This window comes from Drosophila melanogaster, chromosome X (genome assembly GCF_000001215.4).
Source record: "Drosophila melanogaster chromosome X".
Taxonomy (NCBI): Eukaryota; Metazoa; Arthropoda; class Insecta; order Diptera; family Drosophilidae; genus Drosophila; species Drosophila melanogaster.
In genome coordinates, this window is record NC_004354.4 from 12,784,978 (window position 1) to 12,811,618 (window position 26,641).

At 39.3% G+C, this 26,641-nt stretch overlaps 2 protein-coding genes across 6 annotated transcripts in view; one reads left to right on the top strand and one right to left on the bottom strand.

The window, feature by feature from the left end:
* Window positions 1-585: 585 nt before the first annotated feature.
* Pde9 (Phosphodiesterase 9) overlaps window positions 586-26,641 on the bottom strand; it is a 111,765-nt gene continuing 85,709 nt past the window's right edge. For 3 of the 4 annotated variants that reach the window (NM_132606.5, NM_167340.5, NM_001272566.1), the window contains 6 exons: window positions 22,100-22,251; window positions 21,921-22,028; window positions 9,481-9,607; window positions 9,118-9,413; window positions 8,600-9,035; window positions 6,163-7,986 (listed from right to left, as the gene is read on the bottom strand). In NM_132606.5, coding sequence (NP_572834.2) covers window positions 6,778-7,986; window positions 8,600-9,035; window positions 9,118-9,413; window positions 9,481-9,607; window positions 21,921-22,028; window positions 22,100-22,251 — 2,328 coding nt within the window. In that variant the 3' untranslated portion in view covers window positions 6,163-6,777. Of the gene's footprint in view, window positions 7,987-8,599; window positions 9,036-9,117; window positions 9,414-9,480; window positions 9,608-21,920; window positions 22,029-22,099; window positions 22,252-26,641 lie in introns of all 4 variants that reach the window. The other variant, NM_001272567.2, reaches the window with a different exon arrangement.
* Window positions 16,684-19,255, top strand: Nep6 (Neprilysin 6). 2 transcript variants are annotated; one of them, NM_132603.4, is made up of 1 exon: window positions 16,684-19,255. In NM_132603.4, exon 1 carries the CDS (start codon window positions 16,731-16,733, stop codon window positions 18,696-18,698), a length of 1,968 nt encoding a protein of 655 aa, NP_572831.2. In that variant the 5' UTR covers window positions 16,684-16,730; the 3' UTR covers window positions 18,699-19,255. The 2 variants fall into 2 exon arrangements, with proteins under 2 accessions (NP_572831.2, NP_001245645.1); NM_001258716.2 differs by having other exon boundaries at window positions 16,684-18,809.

The following is a 26,641-nucleotide window of genomic DNA, read 5'->3' on the forward strand; positions in this document are numbered from 1 at the left end:
TGCGCCCCAACAAATGTTGCTGGCGTTGGGCGGTAGCAACATCGGCTCGCCACTATAGCAACATTGACGTTCCAACAGCAACATTTCCGTGGACAACACAACGTGTTGTAAGCTTTTGCTCGATTCGAAAGGGTTCATAGCTTTTGGGAAACATTCTTAGTGTTCTTTCGAACCAGCCAAGAGCTTTTTAGTTCTGAATTAGACACATGATTTGATTCCGGTTTTAAGGAGGGCTTGAGCTTTTGCAAAAGCTTAATAGCGTAGCTCAGAAACACAGCACCGGAAATAACGTTAGCTTTCAAAGAGAAAAAATCCCGCCAAGGATCACATTTAAATTAAATAAAAAAGTGAATCTTATGGCTGACTTATGAGTAATAATTCAACAATACAATTTATGTACATGTAATGAAGAATTTTTTATATAAATGGAATTATTTCAACTATAAATTATAACACTAAAAACTGAAAAATGAAGGGAATTCCGAAATTTAAAAATTATTTTGCAAACTTATAAAGATTAATATTTTCAAAATATTCAGCTTTACTCAGCTCTTTGTCCCAATAAAAGCGTACAGAACATTTTTTAATAAGTAGTTTGGAAATGATTTTATTTCAATATATTTCATATTCATTCATTAGTTCATATTTTCTGTTTTATACTTTTACACAAAAATACTTGTGTGTGTGTGTGTGTGTGAGTGTGTCCGTGTGTTCGTGTTTGTCTCGTAGGTTCTTCTATTGGTATTGGTGTGTCCTTGAGTAGTCCTTTGCTATCTCGGTCTGTCTGTCTCTGTGTGTTTATTTTTTTTCTGTATGTATTGTAGTTGTCTTATATGCCATTAATCTGAGTTGGACATAACTAAGTGTTAAATACAAGTTGAGTTATCTCATTTAAATATTTGTTTACCATTTAAATGCATTTTCGGAAAAGTTTCATTGAATTTCTCGCTTCTTAGCTGATTTATTAGTTGTATACCCATGTTGACTTTTCTGTGTGGGTGACTCAGCGATATTTGATTCATTTATTTAGGGGGTGCCAAGAGCTTTTTACATCTAAATCTTTTTAGGCTTGTATATAGGTGTGTATGTATATATATATATATATATATATATATATATATATAATAACTATTACTTCACATCGAATTTGCTCAGCACTTTGTTTTCCTCATGCTCTTTGGTTTGTTTCCATATATATGTATGTATGTATGTTTGTATGTCTATCTCTTGCATGAACTGTTTAAATTGCCATTGAGTGGTGAGGGATATTATCTGTGGGTGGCGAATTTCTTTTACTTCTTGAATTTAATTTAATTTACACACAAATCTTGCTCTTCTGCTGAGATAATATTTCCCGATCCCTATTACTCGATCATCGTAAAGAATTCAACTACTTTTGGGTTGTGTGTCTTCAGTATTTTGTATTTAAGGTATGTGGCTTGCTGGCGATCTGATCTCTGTTTTTTTTTACTTACAAATTATAACTATTTGTATGTATATATTTATGATTCTAGTTGGTATGTGTGTGTATATATATGTGTATGTATATATCCATTTCTATTCATTGACATAAAATTTGAAAATATACTATATAACTTGTTGATGCCCCTGCAAATGATAGTTTTTGAGGATCTTTTCGGGTTTTCGCTATCTAGCAAGGGTATCTCCAGTACTTCTGCCTTTTTCTCGTTCTTTTCACTTTTAAAAAGTCTTGCAACATGGGAGGTGACCAAAAAAAAAAATAACCGTTCCAGTACACTGAAGAGCAAGCGGCCAGGCTTATATGTATATATAATAGATCTTTTCTTAGTTCATATGTGTGTGTGGGCATTGAAAGAGCATCTAAACTTCGGCCTGCCGAAGAATGCTGTTCAAGGATCTCTCTCTCTTACTTTCTTCTTAAAATTTCGATTAAAGATCTCGATTCGCTTATTTTTGTATATTAAAATTGTAGTCTTCGTATTTTTTGTGTGTGTTTTCTTGGAGTAAAGGCTTTGTCAGTTGTTCAGGAGGGTCACTAGTAATTACACATATATAAGTTGCATTTTTGTTTTGTAGCAGTAACGTTTTTTTTTTTTTTTTACCAAGTTTAGATGGCGGTCAAGGCTTTCAAGGGTTAAGCAGTTCGGTTCGGGTTAATTACGGGTTATCTATCTGGTGCTGGGCGTGGTCCATTATCGGTGGTTGGATGCCTTGCCTGGACATTTGAATATCCGACAGACAGTGTCAATGAGTTCTAAGGTCAAATTATTTCGAAATAATCAAGAAATTTTTTACAATCAAGGCAGAAAGCTGTTCGCATTTGAATCAGATGTACACTTGGTCACATCGTCGATGCGAAAGGTCACACTAAGCTGATTGTAGGACCAACTTTGAAACGGTTTGATTTACTTCACTTAGAAGGAATTTTCTCATTGACAAAGCTGCGTTTGTGTGCGTGGATTTTAGGGCGTGTGGATAGGCTTGTGTTTTTGTGGAAACCGTTTAGGAAGTTTATTTTTAGTTTTCTAGTTGTTTGTCGTCTCCGGCTCGAGTTGTAAGTCACGTAGAAAAGTATAAAGTAAGATGCATGCGGTTCCTTTTCCGTTTCCTCGCTTTTCTCTTGTTCCATTCCCACTGTTCCTGCATAGGTCCTCTTCTAATCCGCTCTTTGTTTTTAAGCTGATATTGTTGATCTCAATTAAAGATCGATAAGTCGACAGGTAGTTATGGTTAAGACCTACGAGATTGTTACATACGTTGAACTGCATACTAAGACTTCTGTATTTTGTATTTGTATCTATGTCCGTGTCGGTGTGTCTGTGTGTGTGTGCTATGTTTTGTACATATACTGAATCGTTATCGTAGTCGATATCGCTACCGTAATCGTTTTGCACATACATTTATACATAAATATGTAGCTGCAGGGGTTTCGTACGGGAAATCAAGGGTTAAGTGTAAGGGTTTAGTCAAGTTGGTCCAAATTGCTCATATCCTTGTCTAAATATTTGATTAGGTCCGAGAACAAGCATTTGTTTTTTGTTTTGGAACTTGTTCTATCTATCGCTATCGGATCTTATCCGATGTATCTCTCCCATATATCATTTAACCAACTGGGAAGGGGGAAGCATTTAATTGACTGCCAAAAAGTACGCTAAATAGTTACGTGATTGCCGAAATACGATAGGAATGCCCCTGCAATGCTCATTAGCGATTCGATCAGAGTTTTATATACATAACTAGTGTAGCTGTCAATCGTTCAATTTTTGGCAAAAGTATCGATAACAGAATTTTGATATCCTAATGTCATACACTCACAGGCAAATCAATTTTTTTTTTTTTTCTCGCATTATTTGTTGTGTACTTTTTGTATTATTTTGACAACATAGAAAACAATTTAATAAAATCTAATTCTTAATTTATTAATTGAGATGATTTCAAAATTGTAGTCGGACTTAAAAAAAAAGACTTAGCGAAAACATGATCCAAAGTAGTAAACATCTATTATATATTTGTTTTATTCACCTATTGTCTTTACTTATTGAAATATTTTTTGATGCAATTTAGCAAGTAAGTCAATCATTTAAAACTGTCAGCCATTTTTTTTTTTGTGATTCTCATTGTTTAAATACTTTGAATTGACTTAAAAGATTCAATCATTGATACGATCCCTGACGATCCCCATTGCAAGGACATTAATATTTTCGGCCTGTCAAATTTGTTCATCCATATTAGGTTTTGGCCAACATCTGGGCTTGCTTTGCGATCTTTTTTGCTTGGGCTCTAAACTAGTTTAGTTATGCTTGAAATGGCTTACATTTGGTTTTTGTTTTTGGTTTAGTTGCCATTTATATATTTTTTTGTTTTATGCATTTGTAAAACACCTAGAGTTCTTTTTTACGATTTTTGTAGTTGTAGTATCTTTAAGATAAATATTTATGTATGTATATATATATTTGTATCTATATGTATAGTTGGTTTTGTTGGAAAGTTCTTTTGTTTGGTTTTTCTTTTTCATATTTTTTTGTTGTTGATTTTGTTTAAATTCAAGTTTTAGTCTTTATGTTTTTGTCATTCAAACAAGGGAAGTTGGTGGCATGAACAATATAAAACGCTGTGACCAATTCAAGTGGAGTTTTCCGGCGCGGAGAGTTTTCCACTCACACAGCTGTAATGCAGTACAGTAGTAGTTGTAGTAGTTGTAGTATCATAAGGCAACAAATCAATTTGAAGTGTTAGCTAATTTCGAGTGGTTTGTTTAGGTAGAGTCTTACATCTAGGAGTCGAGTTAGCCGTCAAGGGATTTAACTTGTTTTCATTTTCCATTTAGCTAGTTAATGCTGGGTGCATGCCATGCAGTCCCTGCTCGGGCGCCATGTGTAGTATATATATATAATGTCCTGCTCAGTCTATGCAGGGCCACCAACAGAAAACTGTTTGAAGTGCGGGGACTGGAAGGTACATACACGAATACATTCGATAAACTTATAATTAGGCTGCTAGTTTCGAGTCTAACTACAGAAAACACACAACGAGCGGAGATCCACACGCAGATAATTACTTAGCCGGGCATACACTGATGCGTTCTGGTTTATATATATATATGTATATATATATATATATATATATATATATATATATAAGTGTATGTTATATACATATATATTTAGTACTCCATTACTTACGCACTACAACAAACGTACACAAAACTTAGAGAGAAAATGACACGTACACATCTAGGTACATACATATATGCTGCAGCTTGCAATTACAATGCACAATTAGTAAAGAGTATTAGCTGCGATTCACTAGACATCCAAATGTACACCGAATAAATATTCCTCATAACACTTTCATCGAATTGAACGCTCAATAAGTGCTCACTTAATTACACACATTCAAAAAAAAAAAAATACAACTCTTTTTAATTGTTTCAGTAAATATGTATATAGCTTTATCTGTATCCAAGGACCAGCTTGGTCTCGCCTTTGCATAGTGCATATTTAATTAAATCTGCCCTTTTTCTATTTATCTCTGCGTTGCCATATCGTAATTGAATTCAAGTTTCGTCTTCGCCAATCACAGCTCGCCCTACAAAGTATGCTATCATTTTTGCATTGCTCTGCATTCGTCTGTGTGTGTGTGTGAGTGTGTATATGTAACATAATTACATACAGAAATTTACATTGATTATAATTAACTTGGGTTTTTCATATTTTCTGCATTTTTCTGCGATATGTGAATGCAGTTGGCCTCAATCGTGTTTCCATTATCGAATGCAAATTGATATTTGTTTTCTTTTTTTCTGCTGGCCCACCAACTCCCAAAGGACTCTCATTTTTAGAAACGTATTTAGCAGCTGAGAGTTGCAGCCGGAAAATCGTGCATAATCGAAAGAACGACATCTCCCACAGTGCCTTCTAATTGAGTGCTGCCATCAGCGTCATCAGCAACACCAATGCCCCCGCAGCAGCAGCAGCAGCAGCAGAGCCAACTGCAACAGCAACAGCAACAGCAGCAGCAGCAGCAACATCAACAGCTGCGGCTGCCCAATCCAATCGTTTGGCCATGGACATTGCTCCTGCGGGCATCCCAATGCAGCGACTTTCATCCCACGTGCAAAAATCGAACCAAACGAACACAAAAAATTGGGCAAAAAGCGGGAGAAACAGGCAACGAGCTACAAGCAAATGGAATTAGTCGACTGGGACTGAATCTACATACATCGGATAAATCCAGCGACCATGCCTGTTGCATACATCGATGTAGCCATATACCCTATGTACCATGCATTTCAATGGGCGAAATTTGTTTTGCGTAATTAGACGTGAATTTCGCATGGAAGCAAAACTGAAGGCCTCAAACTTTTTTTTTTTTTTGGTGTCTGAAATCCTGGAATCCGAATCCTCTCCTTCTGAGAATTCACTGGCACGGAAAATTGATGCTGCCATGCAGCTATTAACGAGAAATTCCCAGCAAAAAAGAAAAAAAACAGTATTCATCTGAATCAAAGGAGCTAACAAAGTTAGTTCTCTTCCATTGCCATGCTAACTTGGTAGTGAACTATTATCGTTGGCAATGTCGTTAATGCATTTACCTCGCTTTGCTGATCGAGGCATTTCAGGTAGGTACTTGCAGCTCGTAGTTTTTCTACCCACAACAGCAACTTCGTTCAATAATAATAGATGTATATATATATATATATTTGTGTGTGTGTGTATGCGCATGTACATAAATAAAAATACTTAAAAGGTAACAAGATAAAAATATAAAATAATAATTAAAAAAAAAAAAAAAAACAAAACAAGAGAGTAAAATCAGTGGAAACCTAATGTAATTTGCTAGGAGTTAAACGTAAACCTAAGCTACCAGGCAAAAGTCAATGACTGTGAAAGCCAAGGAATCCCCCAGCTGCTAAAAATGAGGACAGGGGATGGGGGCATTTGATTGCATCTTAAATGGGTGGCGATGGGTTCTGGGTTAAACCTGGCCCTACTTTCCACCCACTTAGACATTTTCTGGTTCCGGTAATTTGCGTTCGCAGCAATGGCAGACGAGGGCGTTCAAACGCTGACCAATCGCCGACCACACGGTCATCGACATGGAGGACACCTCGCAGCTGGACGAAGCGTCCGGCTGCTGCTGATGCCGCTGCAGCTGGCGGTGCTCCTCGCGTCCCTCATCCTCGTCATCGTCCTCCTGCTCATCCTCCTCCTCCTCCTCCTCCTCCTGTTGCTCAACGGCCCCGTCGTAGCCCTTGCTAATGGCTACCGCATCCTGCCTGGTGCTCCCCTGTTGTCAAATCTTTGGGCCCGCCTCTGATGATGAGCCGCTGGCCAGGCCCATTTCAACGCTCAAACTGGGCGGCACTCGTTGGGCAGTGACCTCTAATCCGGTGGTCAAACCAGCACCGCCACCCGCACTCTGAAGCGTATTGTTGCTGGGATGGCGACTGCTGTCGTTGGAGGAGTATCTCATCATGCCGGGCACATCCAGGCTATAGGCGCGATGGCGTTGATGGGCATCATTTCCGGTGGTCATGGTGGTCAGAGCACCGCCGCCTGCACCGGCGGTACCTCCTCTCGTCTCGCCTTTTACCGTGGATCCTGAGCTATTGGTGATGGTGGTGCAGCACATGCCCGGCTTTATACCGCCTCCTGCTCCCAATCCGTCCTGATTTTCACCCAATCCATTGGCATTGTTATTGGTCCGTCCCGAACTGGAATTGGAACCGGGACACGGACTACTACGTGTGCTGCCAAAGCGCTTGTTGCTCTTATCAAAGCTGAAGCTAAAGTAATCGGAGAACTGGCGCAGTCTCGATTTCCATGAACTACCAGAACCGGCCGATGGTCCAGGCATCCCAGAGCCACCCGATCCTCCAGGTACGCCGGAGCCGCCACGGCCACTGCTGGCGCTGCTCCGTGTACTGCCGTTGCTGGGCAGGATTTGCTCGGTGACCACCAGTGTCGGCGATATGTTACCGTTCGATGATGTGGCCAGCTGCGGCATCGACGGTATGACCAATGGAATCTTTTTGTCCTCTCTGCCATTGCCATCGCCCTCACCATCCGAGTCCGCTTCGGTGCGGGCCAATAGCTCTTTCAGCTGACATCCGACCGGATGATTGGTATTCGCATTGGTATCCTGCGGATTGCCAACAGCAACAGTGGTCTCCGTGCTGCTCCGATTGTGCCGGCCGTAGAAAACATTGCTGTCCGAGATCACCTGCGGCAGTCCGTCCGAGAGGCGGCGATTGTTACCGGCACTACTATACTGATCCAGGCTAACCGCCCGATTGTTGCCAAAATGACAGCGATTGCTGTGATAGCCGTGGATGTTGCCGTACGAGTTCCGGATTCGCTGGCCACCGCCACTGCTGCACAGTTCACCGATCATCGAGGGACGCTTCTCGCGAGAGGACTTCCGGGAGGTCGAGTGCGAGGACTTGCTCCGGTTGCTGCTGCCCTCGGTGTCCACCTTGAACTTGGACGTCTTCTCGGCCACCTGCAAAAATCGAATGTAAACGGAAAATACTGATTAGTTTATATGCCGTGCACAATGTAATTGTCTGAAACAAACTTTGACCCGTATTCTTTTCTTCGTGTCAGTTTTTAATGGAATTTCACAGCTTAAAACGATGAGAAAGTTATGTCTTGTAATGAATGAACTAAAAACCAAATGTAATACACTTTACATAAAATTTCTCTTTACTTTTTAATGATTTTAATAGAAGCATTTTTACACACATTAAAGCCTACAAATATTTAGCAAAATAAAAAAGTCTACTTTCTTTAAAGGATATATTTATTTTGCATTGGCATTAACACTAAGAACACAAACTGAATTCATTAAATATATTTCGGCAAAAATGAAATTTAATACCATTTGAATTGCGTTAAAATATTCACTTCAGGTTTACAGACATTTTTTGTGTTCCTACGCAGGAATTGAAGTTGGCCAGTCGAAAAGATATTAAAATATTTTAAATGATTTCGTTAGGTGGGTAATATATTAAATAAAGATTATTTTTAAATTATTCGTAAGTATGTTAATAGATAATGTAGTTCAATTTTGTTCACAATCATGTGACATGTGACAGAAGGTCTGGGCCACTTACATCAACTTCGGTGGCCGTTTCCGAATCACCGCTCTCGCTGCCCTCCGGCAAATCGTGGAGCTCCGACGCCATTCCTCCGGGCTCATCCACGGACGTCCTCGAGGCGGACTTTTGCGATGGAATGCTGCGTCGCGACTTAACACTGATCCCGGATCCGGAGCGTGGCATTTGTGGCGATACGCTACCAGCGGCATTGCTGCCGCATCCAGATCCTGTCCCACCACCGGCACCTCCTCCTCCTCCTCCGCCTCCTCCGCCGCCGGAGCCCTGCGAATTGCCCTGTCCCTTGTCCAAGCTGAGCTTATCGCTGGCGCCTCCCGGTGTGCTGACCATCGCCGCATTGGAATCGATGGTGCCGCTGTTGCTATCGGAGGTTGCGGACGTATTGCTGTCCGCCACCGATTTGCGCGTTTTTGTCTGGGCATCGTTGAGGCGCCTGAAAGTGGGGCACAAAAATTAATTAGATAATTAAATAAAATGTTGTTGTGCCACAAGTTCGCATTAGAAATGAATAGTACCTGTAGTACTCTAGGGCGATGCGCACGGGTATGATGATGAGCTCGGTTAGCTCCGGCACCAGTTCGCCTAGAGCCTCGAATAGTGGCAGGAGAACGAGTCCGATGAAGCGCACCTGCGAGCCCGGCTTGCTGACCTTGTCCGGATCCATGAACGGCGTCACCGGCAATCCCTCGGACTTCTCGGCTGCGCTCTGGGCAAAGAACTCCTGGAGCAGGCGGTCCAGCCAGGGCTCGGCCACGTCCATGGGTCGCGCCTCGTTCGAAATGTCCGCCACTTTGATCAGGATCATGCAGAGCTGCGAAAGAATGTATCGAAAGTTAAATTAATACCTTCTCATCGAGAATGTGGTGGGTGCGACATACCAAATTGATGTGGGCACGATTGCTATAGTCGAAGATGGGCGTTATCTCCATAAACTGCGTGAGGATTTCATTGTGACGGGCCATGTCCGTGGCCAAAATGCACCGGATGATGCCCTCGCGAATGTTACTGAAGAATTAAAAAAAAAAAAGTAACAGTAGTTAGCATATTATGTTGTTTTTTAATCAAGCCGATTATTTTTTATAAATTATTATTAAAGTTCTGGGCACAAAACATATTATTTTATGCCGAATATTCTGAAAAACGGCTTTTGCATAAATTAAACAATTCCCATTGGAATTTTCATCATATCTTGGCTAAAATTAGTCATATAGATGAAAGAATAACTGTTTTGAGCAGCTATTTACCAATACTAACGACGCCTATCATTTTTTTAAGGATTTAGGAAAATTAATTTTTGGGTCAATTTTCGCATTTTTTGTAAGGGGTAACATCATCAAAATTTGCAAAAAATGGCGAAAAAATAGAATTCCAATTTTTGGACACAGTTTGATTGTAAATTTAATTACAAACTCATCGAGGTATAACATTCCGCATTCAGGCAATTATTTTTAAAGTTGTGGTAAAAAAACGGATTATTTATTGACCAAAATTGGAAAAAAACGGGTTTTGCCAAAAAAGTGATTTTACAAACGGAACTTTTCGTCATAACTTCTCTAAAATTTGTCATATAGATAAAAGAATTACCTTTTTGAGCAGCTATTTACCAATACTAACGACGCCTATCATTTTTTGAAGGATTTAGGAAAATTAATTTTTGGGTCAATTTTCGCATTTTTTGTAAGGGGTAACGTCATCAAAATTTGCAAAAAATGGCGAAAAAATAGAATTCCAATTTTTGGACACAGTTTGATTGTAAATTTAATTACAAACTCATCGAGGTATAACATTCCGCATTCAGGCAATTATTTTTAAAGTTGTGGTAAAAAACGGATTATTTATTGACCAAAATTGGAAAAAAACGGGTTTTGCCAAAAAAGTGATTTTACAAACGAAACTTTTCGTCATAACTTCTCTAAAATTTGTCATATAGATAAAAGAATTACCTTTTTGAGCAGCTATTTACCAATACTAACGACGCCTATCATTTTTTGAAGGATTTAGGAAAATTAATTTTTGGGTCAATTTTCGCATTTTTTGTAAGGGGTAACATCATCAAAATTTGCAAAAAATGGCGAAAAAATAGAATTCCAATTTTTGGACACAGTTTGATTGTAAATTTAATTACAAACTCATCGAGGTATAACATTCCGCATTCAGGCAATTATTTTTAAAGTTGTGGTAAAAAAACGGATTATTTATTGACCAAAATTGGAAAAAAACGGGTTTTGCCAAAAAAGTGATTTTACAAACGGAACTTTTCGTCATAACTTCTCTAAAATTTGTCATATAGATAAAAGAATTACCTTTTTGAGCAGCTATTTACCAATACTAACGACGCCTATCATTTTTTTAAGGATTTAGGAAAATTAATTTTTGGGTCAATTTTCGCATTTTTTGTAAGGGGTAACATCATCAAAATTTGCAAAAAATGGCGAAAAAATAGAATTCCAATTTTTGGACACAGTTTGATTGTAAATTTAATTACAAACTCATCGAGGTATAACATTCCGCATTCAGGCAATTATTTTTAAAGTTGTGGTAAAAAAACGGATTATTTATTGACCAAAATTGGAAAAAAACGGGTTTTGCCAAAAAAGTGATTTTACAAACGGAACTTTTCGTCATAACTTCTCTAAAATTTGTCATATAGATAAAAGAATTACCTTTTTGAGCAGCTATTTACCAATACTAACGACGCCTATCATTTTTTGAAGGATTTAGGAAAATTAATTTTTGGGTCAATTTTCGCATTTTTTGTAAGGGGTAACGTCATCAAAATTTGCAAAAAATGGCGAAAAAATAGAATTCCAATTTTTGGACACAGTTTGATTGTAAATTTAATTACAAACTCATCGAGGTATAACATTCCGCATTCAGGCAATTATTTTTAAAGTTGTGGTAAAAAACGGATTATTTATTGACCAAAATTGGAAAAAAACGGGTTTTGCCAAAAAAGTGATTTTACAAACGAAACTTTTCGTCATAACTTCTCCTAAAATTTGTCATATAGATAAAAGAATTACCTTTTTGAGCAGCTATTTACCAATACTAACGACGCCTATCATTTTTTTAAGGATTTAGGAAAATTAATTTTTGGGTCAATTTTCGCATTTTTTGTAAGGGGTAACATCATCAAAATTTGCAAAAAATGGCGAAAAAATAGAATTCCAATTTTTGGACACAGTTTGATTGTAAATTTAATTACAAACTCATCGAGGTATAACATTCCGCATTCAGGCAATTATTTTTAAAGTTGTGGTAAAAAAACGGATTATTTATTGACCAAAATTGGAAAAAAACGGGTTTTGCCAAAAAAGTGATTTTACAAACGGAACTTTTCGTCATAACTTCTCTAAAATTTGTCATATAGATAAAAGAATTACCTTTTTGAGCAGCTATTTACCAATACTAACGACGCCTATCATTTTTTGAAGGATTTAGGAAAATTAATTTTTGGGTCAATTTTCGCATTTTTTGTAAGGGGTAACATCATCAAAATTTGCAAAAAATGGCGAAAAAATAGAATTCCAATTTTTGGACACAGTTTGATTGTAAATTTAATTACAAACTCATCGAGGTATAACATTCCATATTCAGGCAATTATTTTTAAAGTTGTGGCAAAAAAACTGATTATTTATTGACCAAAATTGGAAAAAAACGGGTTTTGCCAAAAAAGTGATTTTACAAACGAAACTTTTCGTCATAACTTCTCTAAAATTTGTCATATAGATAAAAGAATTACCTTTTTGAGCAGCTATTTACCAATACTAACGACGCCTATCATTTTTTGAAGGATTTAGGAAAATTAATTTTTGGGTCAATTTTCGCATTTTTTGTAAGGGGTAACATCATCAAAATTTGCAAAAAATGGCGAAAAAATAGAATTCCAATTTTTGGACACAGTTTGATTGTAAATTTAATTACGAACTCATCGAGGTATAACATTCCATATTCAGGCAATTATTTTTAAAGTTGTGGCAAAAAAACTGATTATTTATTGACCAAAATTGGAAAAAAACGGGTTTTGCCAAAAAAGTGATTTTACAAACGAAACTTTTCGTCATAACTTCTCTAAAATTTGTCATATAGATAAAAGAATTACCTTTTTGAGCAGCTATTTACCAATACTAACGACGCCTATCATTTTTTGAAGGATTTAGGAAAATTAATTTTTGGGTCAATTTTCGCATTTTTTGTAAGGGGTAACATCATCAAAATTTGCAAAAAATGGCGAAAAAATAGAATTCCAATTTTTGGACACAGTTTAATTGGAAATTTAATTACGAGCTCAACGAGGTATGACATTCCATATTCAGGCAATTAATTTTAAAGTTGTGGCAAAAAAACTGATTATTTTATGACCGAAATTCGGAAAAACGGGTGTTGCCAAAAGAGTTTCCAATGTTCTGTTCTGGAAACTGAAAATTTTTTGACGGAAAATCAGAAGAAACTGGTTTTCTAAGAAAATTGATTTTTTCACATGTTATTTAGCATATGGCGGCTATATAAAACTCGATAAAAACTCATTTGGCATGATTTCAGTCTTAATTTGAAGCATTGCTCTTCGGAATCATTTTGTAACAATTTCCAAAAGTTCTGCCCTTTTGTTTTGGCTAAAACATGGGTTAGCCCGCCGGCGGGCTAAAACTTCAACTTAAAGTGAAGCCGAGATTGCGCTTTCCATTGGCTTTTCCTAAACGTGGTTCTAGTGTGGGCACCGGAAAATTTTTACGAGAAAGCAAGGCCAATGAAGTGCTTTCTCCCCGGAAAAACGGAAAAACAGATAAAACATAAAAAACTGGAATACAGATATACGAAAATACGAAAAACAGGCCGAGGGGAGACTGACAAATGCAGCGCGCGTTAAATATCAAATTGCATTTCGTTTTATTTGAAATTGAGGCACCCAAGACAAGAGTGTCGGGTGCAGCTAAAGAAAAGGAAAAGCGAGCTGGAAATTGAATTTTTCGTTGTCAAGCTGCATTGGCTACGCGTCAACACCAAAACTCGTGGTGGAAAATTCAGCGCTTGCAACTGGCGCATTTAAACTGCAAATAGAGCAACGCATTTCAACCGCCGTCTGTCACGACTTTATTTATATATAATAGACATACGTATATATTTTCATATATTTTTATTATTTTCCCATCGATGGCAACATCAGACAGATTAACGCAACATTTTGCCGTGGGAATTACGCTGAAAGTTGAACGGAAAATTGCATCTCCATCAATAACTAAACAATTTCTGACAGTTTGATGGCTTCAGTTGGCCCCTTTTCTGGAAGAATACACTTTAAAAATGGCTAAACTTTACTATTTTTACTTTACTTTTTTTTACGTTTAACATTGCTTTGTCACCCATTCACTTTAACCATGAACTATTCACGGTTGCACAAGCAATTTGCCAGCTTAACAGACATTATTCACTTTGCTACCTAATTGGTTTATATTAAAACCAAATAAAAAAAAAAATAAAAAAATAAGCTACTTATCCTTGATTCTTGGTACTACTGCAGTCTTCTTCTTTTGCAAAATTATGCTTTTCCTCGGTTTCGTTTTGAAGTTAACACAATAGGATAAAGAATCATCTTCAGGCTGTCCTTGTGCAAACGGAATACCTCGAATTTTCTTCTCATTTTACGATTGCAAATCCCTCATCGTCATCATTATTGCCAACAGAATATGGAGTATGCCCGGAATGCAATGCACCGTGTAATGTCTGTCACTTAATTAATAAACTCACGCATGAGTTTGTGCCACTCAAAACAGGATTTAATTATTGACAATGTCAAATAGTCGAAGTATCGAAACGAAATGAATTGAAGTTGGAAACAGAAATTGATTGGTGAACGCAACAGTCAGATATGCTTCAATTAAAGAGGCAAGTGCAGTGATTATTATCCATTGCTGGCATTATCCTGCCAAAGGAGCAGCAGACAACTCCTTTCGCTTGATGATGATGATGATGATGATGAATTGTGCCACACAGAAAATGGAAAATGGGGAATGGAATTTTGGCGAGAGGACTGCCAGATGAGCAAAGTTTTTGCGCCGACGAAAACCGGCAACTATTATGCGCTAATTATGACTAAATAATTGCATGAAATGCGCCTAGCGCCAGCCAAAACTCAACTCGAAACTAATTTGCAAAGCGTCGAGTGCCGAATCTGCCGCCAGCAGATCCTTTTTCTCGTCTATCATACACTGGCAGAAAATGTAAGCATTGTTGCGAAAATAATTATATATATTAAGAGAAGCAGCGAACGCATCTCTTTGTTATCAATAAAAATTAATATTATCTAAAATGCGTAAATTAGGCTAATGAAAATTGATTTGCCTAAATAAGTATTGAATTTACTTTGTTTTTTTTTCAGTGTTGCTCCTTCTTTTCGCCTCCGCCTCCGCTTGCGTTTTCTTTGATGATTTATTTTTGGTTCAAGTGAAGCAGCTGGTTTCAAGTATGGTTTCTTATATCTAACGCCCACATTTAAGCTTGGCACATCCTTCATCAGTTTTGTTTGTTGAATTTTAATTGAATTTTTATTTCTTGATTTTGTGCCACAAAACCGGCGTTGTGCGGTCAAAAAGTTGATCCCCAAGCAAAACACAGCTTGTGCAGATAGTTTACCTACTAAGCATCAAATCGGGAAATCCCAATTAGGCGAAAAGGAGCGATGCAGATGAAATGCAAGAACCTATTTTCCAACCCACCGTCCCTCTGCAATTTCCAAATGCATTTTCTAGCCAAATTGCATTGGGGTTTTGGGACTAACTAAATGTTGCCCTAAACGAACAGAAAAGCCCTCCATCTCGATGAGTTTTGCAAGTAGGATGAAGTAAGTACTTTACAGGTACTCGTTTAGACTACATTTAAATCTTTTAAAGGGCTCTCTCATGGAAATGTTGATGAATTGCATTTCAACTGTTGATAAAACTAAAAAAAAAGGCTTTTATAATTTCTAAATCTCTTCTAATATTTTGCTTATCTAATACGAGCATTTTTCGCTTTAAGCTAAGCAAGAACTTATGTTTTAGTTTGATTTAGAATGATAATTTAATAGAGTACCATTCGAGTTTTATCCTCTTTACTGTGACATTAATCGAAATTTATTTAAGCACCTGAATGTTACACAGTTACAATCGAACAGTAATCGATCGAAAAGCAAATCTGTCCTTCTCCTTTTCCCTTTGCGCGCTTTTCCCTTTCATTCATTTCCGTGCAATTTTATCTGCTTCTCAGGCAGCGTTAACTTGACTCTCAACATTATTAAAATCCCAATCGCAGCGGGCTTTGTTCCACAATCGAAACAGCGCACAGAAAAAGTTCTAAACTTTAACATGTTTTAAATGTAGAAATAACTAAATAATATAATAATGATAAAAAAAAAATGCATTTTTAATGATTTATACTAATATGCCTACTTACTTACTGGATTATCTCTTTTAATTCCATATATGTTTTGTAACTTTTTCTGTATATATTTTTCTCTCAGTGTACACGTGCTTGTTTGTGGGGGTAAGGGCAAATCATTGAAGGTGGCCGGCTAATTTGGTTTTGCATGGCAAAGTGCCTGAAATCGAGCGACATCGCAGGAGGGAGGGGGGGGGGTGGTGAAGATGATTAATTGATTACGCGTGTGCTCCGATTCAACGGTAAATGCTAGGCCCAGTGACTTTGGAGAAACGGTGAACGAATTCGGGTAGCATTATCTTCGGTTTCATCTTGATTTGGCCTTGTGACTGACTAGCTGAGTTACTACACACGATTTACGCTTTCATTGAGTGGAAATTCAAGTTGGCATTGGATTTTCGAACGCGTCTAATGGTTTCTACAAACAAAACAAAGCGGCGTACTGACAATTCATATAATTTATAATAATCATTGGAATTTCGTAGCATTAAATACGTATGCATGTATGTTTTTCAGCGAATTCTGTTTTGGGGAAAGAACCTTTCGGTCAACCCTCGTTCCCGCTGACATCGGCGGACTCACGTTGAATGTCAAGCGCGCGGTTATCGCTGGCTTATCAGCACCCCGGACTTGGCTACGGATTAGAACTTGGACTCGTGGGAGAGGAAGTTCAGTAAACAAACGTCGTTGTAAGTGGAAGTTAGCTGCGCTGCAATGAAGCCACCACTATCATCGATCACCCGGCTGGTAGTGATCCTCGGCGTGATGCTGCTGAAGCTGGCGGCAGCCCAGGATTGTCAGCAGCAATTGGACAACGACACTGATGCGGAGGTGAAGCCGTGCGAGAATTTTCATCAGTATGCCTGCGGAAATTGGTATTCGAACACTTCGCAGCGAATTCTCGGTGCCCACGATATGCGATCCAAGTGGGTGGCAAATCTGAAGCTTCAGCTTATCCGATATCTAGAGGAATCATCATCCACCGATAGCTTCAGTGCCAATACCTCCGTCACCACTTCAACCGCCCAGTTGGGCACATTATACAGATGCTGCTTGTTGAGTGGCCAGTCGATAAGAACCTACACCGATGCCCTGTCACGAAGTGGTGCCAACTTCCCTCTGCTGGCCAACCATACTGGTGGATCCTTCGATTGGGTTCTGGCCAATGCCGCCCTGCGTACGTACGGAGCTCAGGGTCTTTGGCGACTCTTGGTCAAGGACAATTGGCAGTCGGCGGATCAGAGGATCTTCTACATGCTGCCACCCAAGTTCGATCTACTGGGCCGCGATGATGAATTGAATGAGTTTCTGTATCAGCGCTACCTGAAGATTTTGCTCTTGGAATTGGGCTTGCGAGTGCGTAGAGCTGCTCTGCTGGCCGAGAAATTGGTTGCATTCGAGAAGAGTCTGCAGAAGCTATTGCCCAACGATGCGGAACAGACGTTGGTGCTGCGAAAGCCCCAGAGCCTTAAGGATTTAGAGTCGCAGCTGCCGCGGCTGGAGTTGAAAAGATACTTTGAGACGATCCTAGAGGGTATCGATTGGGATTCAAAGACACTGTTACTGGTGGCGGATTTGGACTATCTACAGGGTCTGCAGCGATTACTGGCGGAGCACACTTCGGATCCCATGGTCCTGTCCACTTGGCTGCTCCTTCAGTTACCCGCTTATTTCGAATTGCGATTACATGATGACGATAAACTGGGCAACCAGCGGAATCATTGCCTGGAACAGTTGAGGAAACTAATGCCCGGACAACTGGGACGTCTGCAAATGCAATTGGTATTGGGCGAATCGTATCAGGATGTCTATGACACTGCCATACAGCAGATAGCCGTGCTCTTTCGCGATCTAAAGCAGCAATTTGAGTTGGTACTAAATGAAACGGAGGTCTTCAACGAGGATTTGGTCACACGAAACTTGGCTCGTGATAAACTGAGGGCGATGCGTTTGCTAACGCCACGTCTACAGGATCCCATCAATGGTGGTCCTGGCACGCCTCAACTGGGCGGCAATTGTGATGCGAACCTATTGCAGTTGTCACTTAGCCAAGCCAAATTGGAATATCGTCAGGTTTTTGGTGAGCCCGTGACTTCGGTGCCAGCGGATCCGTTGTCTGTGAATGCATACTATCGCCTCAAGTTGAATCGGATTGAGTTGCCGCTCGGCCTGATGGCCACGCCCCTTATACAGCAGCAATGCTCCAAGGAGGCGGACACTAGGGCCAAACTATCCGCCGGATTGGGCTACATTCTGGCCCACGAAATGGTGCACGCCTTCGATTTGGATGGCCTTAATTACGATGCCACCGGTCAGTTGGCCAATGGCCAGTGGTCGGCCAGGGCGATTATCCGTTTCGGTCTGAGAGCCGGTTGCTATTTGGGCGTACGGTATAGTAATGCCACGCTAACCGTCAACGAGAATATCGCGGATACCGAGGGACTACGACTGGCCCTCGACACATATCGCCATCGGAGTGGAGCTACAAATTTGCGTACCTTCTTTGTGGCCTTTGCCCAAAATTGGTGTGGCACAGTGGCCAGTACGTCGGGCTTGAGCCAACATGCCGGCCATGCCGAGCGGGTCAATAATGTAGTGGGCAATATGCCGGAATTTGGGGACACATTCGAGTGCAAGGCAACCAGCCAGATGAATCCCGTTAACAAGTGTCACATTTGGTGATTGCAACGACTGTCTCATACGGCATTTATGTTAAAACTAATGTTTTAAACTAAACTAATCGACGCAGAAATAAATTAGACTGTAGCCAGAAAGTAAATAGAAACAGAACAGAAAAATTAATGCGACTTTTAAACATTTTTTTTAATATCAAAAGAAGAGGCTGGCTAACGTTCTGCAGCTCTCTTACCAAATTCTATAGCCGCAGGTCAATGTAAATTTAATTATTTCTATCGTTATTTGTCTGATTTTTGGCTTCATCGACTTTTCGGCCAACGTTTTACATTTACAAACAAGTGTAGCTATTTTTTTGTTTTTGTGAAATTGCAGTTTGGCCACAAACAAATAAAATGCAACACGCGTAGCAGAGTTTGTTTTTTTTTGTGTTTGTAAAATGCCACGCCTACAACACCTGTACCGCCCACTTGGAAAGTCATACAAATAAAGAATCATCCCAACCATATGCAACGAAATGGGGGAAAAAAATATAATTCAAAATATTTGGCAGGTGGTCAAATATTTGCCATTAATGCTTTGAAATAAAAACGGTTTATGAATGTAAATACAATTTATGTTTGCTGTTTAATCAACTTATTACATTGATGCAATTAAGTAGTGATAAATGCAGTTGTTTAAATAATTGTAATATTATTAATATGCCTGGCAGTATGCAAGTTTGTCTAATGATTTATTCGGAACTTGTTACTTTTCATTATTATTATGTCTTTACTCAACTTCAAGCAAATATGATACTCGAATTGTGAGTAGCTTTGCACAGATTAAATGATACTATTCCAAAGTCGTAACATAAGCGTTGTGAAAAACTTTTTTTTAATTGGCTAAGTAACAATGGCTGTTCTAACAAAATTGTTGTGCTTTAAGTAATCCTTATTACTTATGTAACTAACATAATATTGTGTTTCCCTAATAGGAGAGCAGACCATGCCATTGTTGAATGGCATTTTCGAAACTCAAGTTACTTGTTACTCGAATTGCACAATTTCCAAGATAATTCTCATCGGTCTGGCTTGTTATTATTGAGTGAGATAGAATAACAATATTTGCTTATTTAGTTGAATATTCTAGGAACAATAATTACAATACAATACAATACAATAAATTTATGCACATGCCAACCAATTCTCTGGTAATAATCATGCTTACTAATCGCAACGACAACTGACTACGTACGTTTGGCAAAGGCCACATCGATTCCCCAACCGCTTTTCCATCCGCTTTTCCACCCGCCTTTTCCGCCCACGCATTTTCCGCCCGCTTTAACCAACCACTCGCCTGATGATGGCTGGCATATTGTGTGCATTTGCCGACAAGTTTTGCCATCAAAAACTCCCAAAAGTATCCAATAGTTTATGCACACAAACTTGCCCAGGAAAATGGGGGAAAGTGGGCGGATAGTGTATGTGTGTGTGTGTGTGTGTGTGTGGCTGGGGTGCGGTTATGTTATTCAAAGGCGCGACTTTCCCTTGATTGCGTTACTTGTTCATTATGATTCCCTGTCATTGGTATGATGATGAAGTTGATGCCCCAGCCTCGCGTTTTTCATTTTCATTTCGCAATACCCACTACTATCCCTCATTGCTCGCGATTTCCCACACTTTCCATGCACATCTCCCACGCAAGTCAAAGTCGAGGAAAAGCATTTCGCCGGCTAATCCACTTAATTAGTGTTTGTGGAATATTTTCCAATATAAAATGCATGCAATGAATGCGGAGGAAAAAAAAAAAATTACGCAGAATAAATGAAATTGCAAGAAACAAAAAAAAAAAACAACGATGGAGTGGATGGAGGGAGCAGGAAAATGCGGGAAAAGCAGCGATGGGAAGTGAGTTTTAAAATGCGAAAAGCCAGTTGCGGGGGGTCAGTTAAGCGCGGAAAATGCTTCGCTAAGCCATCAAATAGCTTTATTATATAAACGTATAATCTGCGGAAAGCAAACTTTGCGCTCTTCCTCGCCATTTTCATTAGGTAATCGAAACTGTTTAAGTAGTATTCTAAAAGAATTGATTGGAAAACACGTTTGCGCAGTTTCATCCAAGCATTAATAAAGTCTTTAATGTATAGAAACAGTATATCTTTTGTTAATTTTGTGGAGTGCAGTTTACATTTCATAATTACAATTTATTTTGTTCAATGGTTAATTTAACATTTCGTTTGAATTGTTCAATGTAAATTGTTAAGAGGCTTTAAAGTTATTCCAAGATGGTCTTAACTTTGGTATTTACGTACACATAATAAATTTCAACTGACAATTTGAGCAAACGAAACCGACGGAGATATATTTTAATTACTCGATAAATCGATTGCTCCAATGGCAATTGTTCGTTCGATGGATTTCAATTGCACTCGATTGGCGCATTCTCTCGAATTAAGTTAAGTTATAAGCGAGCTGAACACTGGGATTATGTCGTGTACGGGCCAATTACAGCTTAATCTTCATTCCATTCCAGTCCGACTGCATATTGTAAGCAGAAAACACCATGGGAAACCGTGGCAAACCCAGGAAAACCCAGGAAAAACCAATGAAAAACAACAATACTGCTATTGCATGGACATTCGGTAGAAAACTACGCTCTTCTTCTGTAACAACTTTTTTTTTTCCTTTGCGCGTTTCTTATTTTTTTGCCCAGAGAATCAACTTCAAGAGGGTATATAGATTTTTCGAAGCTAACAAGTTTGTAATTCTATGATTAGAAAACCGCAGGCTAGGAAAGTTAATACACCAAAATTTGCTCTGCATTTAGCCAAACAAAATCTCAACTAGAACTAAAAACTGCCTTTTTTATGCTACCCTAGCATCATAATAAGAAAAGGGTATCATTCGTTCAGCATTTTTGCTTGCGCCCCGAGAATTGCTCAGTTTTTCGCTCTTTAAATATTAAATCAATGGATTTCGCAGTCGTGCCTTGGCATGGATTTCAGGTTGGGTCAGGACAATGGATGGGCGATGGAGGTCAAGTGGGGTGGCGTTGGGCGATTGAAGATGGGAGGTGGAAGATGGGCGTTGGGCGATGGGCGGTGGTCTGTTGGATGCAGTGCAGCTGGTAGCTGGTAGCTGTTAATTACCACGGCAATGGGGCGAGCGTTTAATGCAATGCCATTCGGTACGTGCCGCGCATAAAGTGGATGCTTGGCAATTAATTGACCCAAAGCCACCGAACCGAATATCCCCGGCAAATAGGAACTTAAATCGAGCTGAAACTCACTTGAAGGTGTCGCGGCTAAAGTTCTTGAATATATTGCATTCGGGATGTTCCAGCAGGCGGAACGCTATCGAACAATGGTGATTCTCCAGCGGTGAGATGTCATTATATCTGCAAATGATATCGCATACAGTATGTATATATAGTATGTATATTTGCAAATTCGAAACGGATTTACCCACCTGAGTGCCAGCTCGGTGCGGGCATTGATCTGGTAGATATTATTGTAGCCAGGATGGTCGAGGTCGTGGCAAATGCAGGACACCAACAGGATCAGACACTCTAGGTCGCCCAGGCGACTCAGCAAGTTCGCCTGGCGCGTTATGGCATACATCTGAAAAAATAATTAAATTAAATGGTAATTATATATATAGCATTAATGGAGACCTTTAGATAATGTTATGATTTAATATATATATCATTTTTATTCTTTTACCCTTGTATCTCTAATTTTTGCATAAACTTTGATTCATGGAGTAAGAAGTAAAAGTAAAGCTTTTTAATTTTTTTACAACCCCAACTTTTTGTGGCCACTAAAAAGTTGCCATACTTAATAGCCTCATTATTCCCCTGCCAGGTTAATTATACAGCTTTCGGTTTGCCCCCCTTGGATTTGTAAGCAGTATCCAGTTTTCTATCCCTCAGAAGGATGCATCGCATCATCTGGCCCTCGAGCATCATCGATCTAACCATTTATCTTGATGCGGGCAATTAGTCTTGGCAATTTAACATTTAAACTTATCCGTTCGAGGTTAGACAGTTAAGGCGGCTTTTAAAGCTGCCCTGCATTTCCCCATTTTTCCACCTATTTAATCCGATCCACCGTCTATAACCTTTATCGCTTGGTCCTGTCGCACCTCGAACTCTTTCGCCCTGCCTTGTGCCAACTTAATTTGTCTGCTGCGAAACCCTTGCAATTACTAGTGGATGGATCTACCCCAACACGAGGCACCACTCTCTTGCCACACTCAACTCCCTTTTTTTTATACCCTGTATGCTTGTAAAGCGGAAAGGCGTATTGAATTTGCGAAAGATTTTAAAAAAAAGCAAATACCTACTACTAAAATGGGATCTGCAAGTGTGCAACAATATCGTTTGTTCACCGATGACACCGAGATGCATATCGATTTTCTTTACAACCCTGTACTTATAGATACTTTTTGAACAGGTTATAGATAGTTCTTGTCTTTTTAGATTTTGGCCTTCATGTGGATAATATAAAGTACTTTTCTTCTAATTGATAGGGTAACTCGCAGTCGCATCCATGCATTCTACAAATCCCTATCCTTTTGGAGCTGCAAACTCGTTGGCTGCAAATGAAGATGACTGGGCGACGGACGACGGAGACCCTCAAGGAATTTCAACAGCGTTCAATTGAAGCTCTTCGAAATGCGAAAGCAGCGCAAACTTTACTCAGCTCTTTGCACTAAAGTTGCAAAGGGGGTGCCCCATCCAATGATGGGGTTGGGTGGCCTAAGAGGTGAGACTTTGGGGTCTCTGGTCGTAAAAGTTGTTGCACAACTTTCGCCGCCATTGCGTTTACTTTGGCATTAAGTGCGAGTGAAAGGGGCCGGGGGATCCAAATTGAGAAAGAGCGAGGGCTATGCGATATACATATATATATATATATATATATATATATATATAGATATATATATATATATATATATATATAGTCTATATGTATGGAAGGATATGGTGTGAAAAGAAAATCTCTCTGGGAGACAAAACGTGGGCGCAGGGGGTGCTATAAATTTATGCAAATGCAAATGCTGTTTGCGTTTCGAATTTCGCAAGTTTATCTAAATTCATTGTCAACAAACAGACGCAGACAACTAACAACCCACTCAACACACGCCCGCACCACTCCCTCGAAAGCCACCCACTCTCAAGGGTGGTGCATTTTCTGCTTGTTGGCAAACTTTTCAGCGGGACAAAAATACACCAAGGAAATCAACTGCAGCGTCAGATGAAAAGTGCAGCCAATGGAAATTAGTCAAAGTGTTCGGTCACACCAGACCACACCCCCCCTCCCCCCCCAAACACCATATCCCTGCGGGAAAATGGTGGCAACGTAAAGAAAACAAGGAAAAATAAGAGAGGACAAGCCGCCAGTCGCTTTTCGGCGGCTTCGGTTCAATAATTTAAATTTACGCTCTTGCCGCTGCCTTAATGCTCAGTTTTTTTTTTCGCCTGTTTGCAGTTGGGGCGAAAGCCGCTTAACGGCTTGACTGTCATGTCCTGCAAACGGCTTTTAGGTCCTCGCACGCACGCACACACACACACACGCCAAATCACACACACACCAGCACATGTTCCTAACAAGCACATACATATGTACAGCTGCGGCAAGTACTCATAGTATCAACTAATAGTAAAAAAATCAACAATTAAACCTAAAAACCAATCGAATCATAACTTAGTGAAAACTACAAATAAAAATCAAAACTCTGACATTTAATTGCTGTATTATTTTTAGATATTTAGAATAAATTCAGATGGTTTAACAAAGAAGTTCACATATTAACCAAAGTTCGCAACTATAATGCAAGTGTAAAAATGCCACAATACATATTGATATTAATATTATTCGTTATTATTGTTCAGGTCAGTGCTATTTTTGCAACCGCAGCTGTGCTGATGGCCAAAACCCGCCTATGCAAATGGGCGTCCCCATTGAATTGTAAAATACGCAACAGCGCATATGGATCGTTGGAAAGCTATAAAAATGGATAGAAAGGGTAAAAACGCTGACCGGAGTTCGAAATTCAAACATTCTGCAATCGTATTCATATGCCACATTTAAAAAGGAATTTTGCCAAAGCTGAAAATGCCAAAGGCTTTAGCATTCCCACACACATTTACAATTATTAGTCGCAGCTTTTCGATTTAAAGCCAAATGGGGGGGAAAAAAACTCCATTCTTTTTTTTGTAAAACCAATAAAGGTTTATGATTTTAATAGGATTCGATGACCACAGGCAGAAATTATTCACTCTGCTGGTTTTATTACAAAATAAACAAAGCCGATTTGGTCACAAAAGATTTTATGAACATGCTAAAAATATGAATATATTTCGAAATCGAAAATAAAAATGTAGAAGGATAATTTGTTCATGTTTAAGTCCTCATCAATTGGCTAGTTTTTCGTGGGCTAAAGTCAATGCTGTTATTTCCTTGCACGTGTCCTTCGGCCGGTGCAATGCCGTTACGCGGCCAGGACAATCATAAAAAAACATAAAAATAGTGCACACAGGTGGGGCGCAGGTGAACGGCAATGAGTTGGCCACCGATGACGAGCACGATGACAATGGGCGCTCACCTCACAATGTTTGTTGTTTGTGTTTGCGTGGCCATGGTTTTTTTTTGTTTTTTTTTTGTTTTCATATTCCTGTGTTGCTTTTTTTTTGTTTTTGTCTGGCACATAATGCGGTTTATGGCAAACATATTTAACAGCAACAACGGCAGAAAAATAATAATGCGATTGTCATAGTTGCGCTTGTGGCAGCAATTTTGCAATGGGGCAACCGTGCGTATACTTGATGCCACGACTATCTGACTTTCTGTCGTCCTTTTGTCCTCGTTTTTCCCCCATATTGTTGGCTTCAACTTGCAGTCTACCGTCGCTGCCCATGCCCACCCCCTTTTGCCCGCCCTTTAGCTGTTAGTCTTTGTTGCCGGGAAAAATAATTTATTAAAGTTTTCGTTTCGCTTTTCAGGTTGTTGTGTTTTTTTTTTTTTGTTTTTTGTTTCTTTTATTTTGTGTGCGCTATATATGTATGTGTCTTTGTCTTAGTTCCTTCAAAAGTTACTGCTACAGTGAAGATCGACTAAGTGCGGCGCTTAATGGCAAAGTTTGCCATTGAAATAAAGCTTGGAGTGACAATGCATTTGAATTTATTTCAGCTTCTATTTATGTTACACAAGTAGTGAAATGAGACCTTAAAAAAAGGCTTATAGAAGTGCATTATAAGAATATGGAATATCCTATACTAGAAGTTAAAGATGTAATTAGAATCGGAAAGAAGACGATGCTGATATATTATTCAAGTTATGTAATGCATATTCTTAAGTGAAATGCCTATTACTATTTCTGGGAAAGTGAAATGAAAGGAGCTCGCTGGCAAAAGATGCAACAACACCCGGCAACTTTCATTTGCCAAAAATGTAGGTTACAAAAAATATGTTCCGCTGGCACTTGAGCAGCCAAGTGGGTCGCTGTTCTAAGTGCTCAGTTGGGTTGTTTCATTTTTTTTTTTGTTGGTGTGGAAATGGGTGGTTTTCGGGGGTCGGTTTTTTTTTTTTTTTTTTTTTTGACAATACTGGGTGAGTGACCAGTCACTCGGTCTTGCCTTTGCCACTCTCGCCTTGCCACATGGGTTTTCCTTTAGAAAAGAGAAACAAATTCTTCGTATCTTTCGTATCTTGGGCGTATCTTGGCAGCTAAAAATAGGTCCTGCTCTAAGCCACATTTCGCACTCAGATACATTCACACGTACATTGTCTGTGTGTGTGTGTGTGTGTTTGTGTCAGTGTGTGTACGTGTGTGTGCGAGCATTTTGGGTGGATTGCCCTTTGGCGCTTCGGTTTATTTTTGCATTGCATACAACGGGGCGCCGCTCATTGTTAGCACCCACACAACGACAGAGCCGCACACGCACACAGATACACCGGATACAGTCAGAGATTCAGATATAGAAATACTTATGTGCGCCTTATAAAAAAA

Excerpts from the sequence above, each read along its gene's own strand:
- Nep6 (NM_132603.4), top strand. The coding sequence starts at position 16,731 with ATGAAGCCACCACTATCATCGATCACCCGGCTGGTAGTGATCCTCGGC.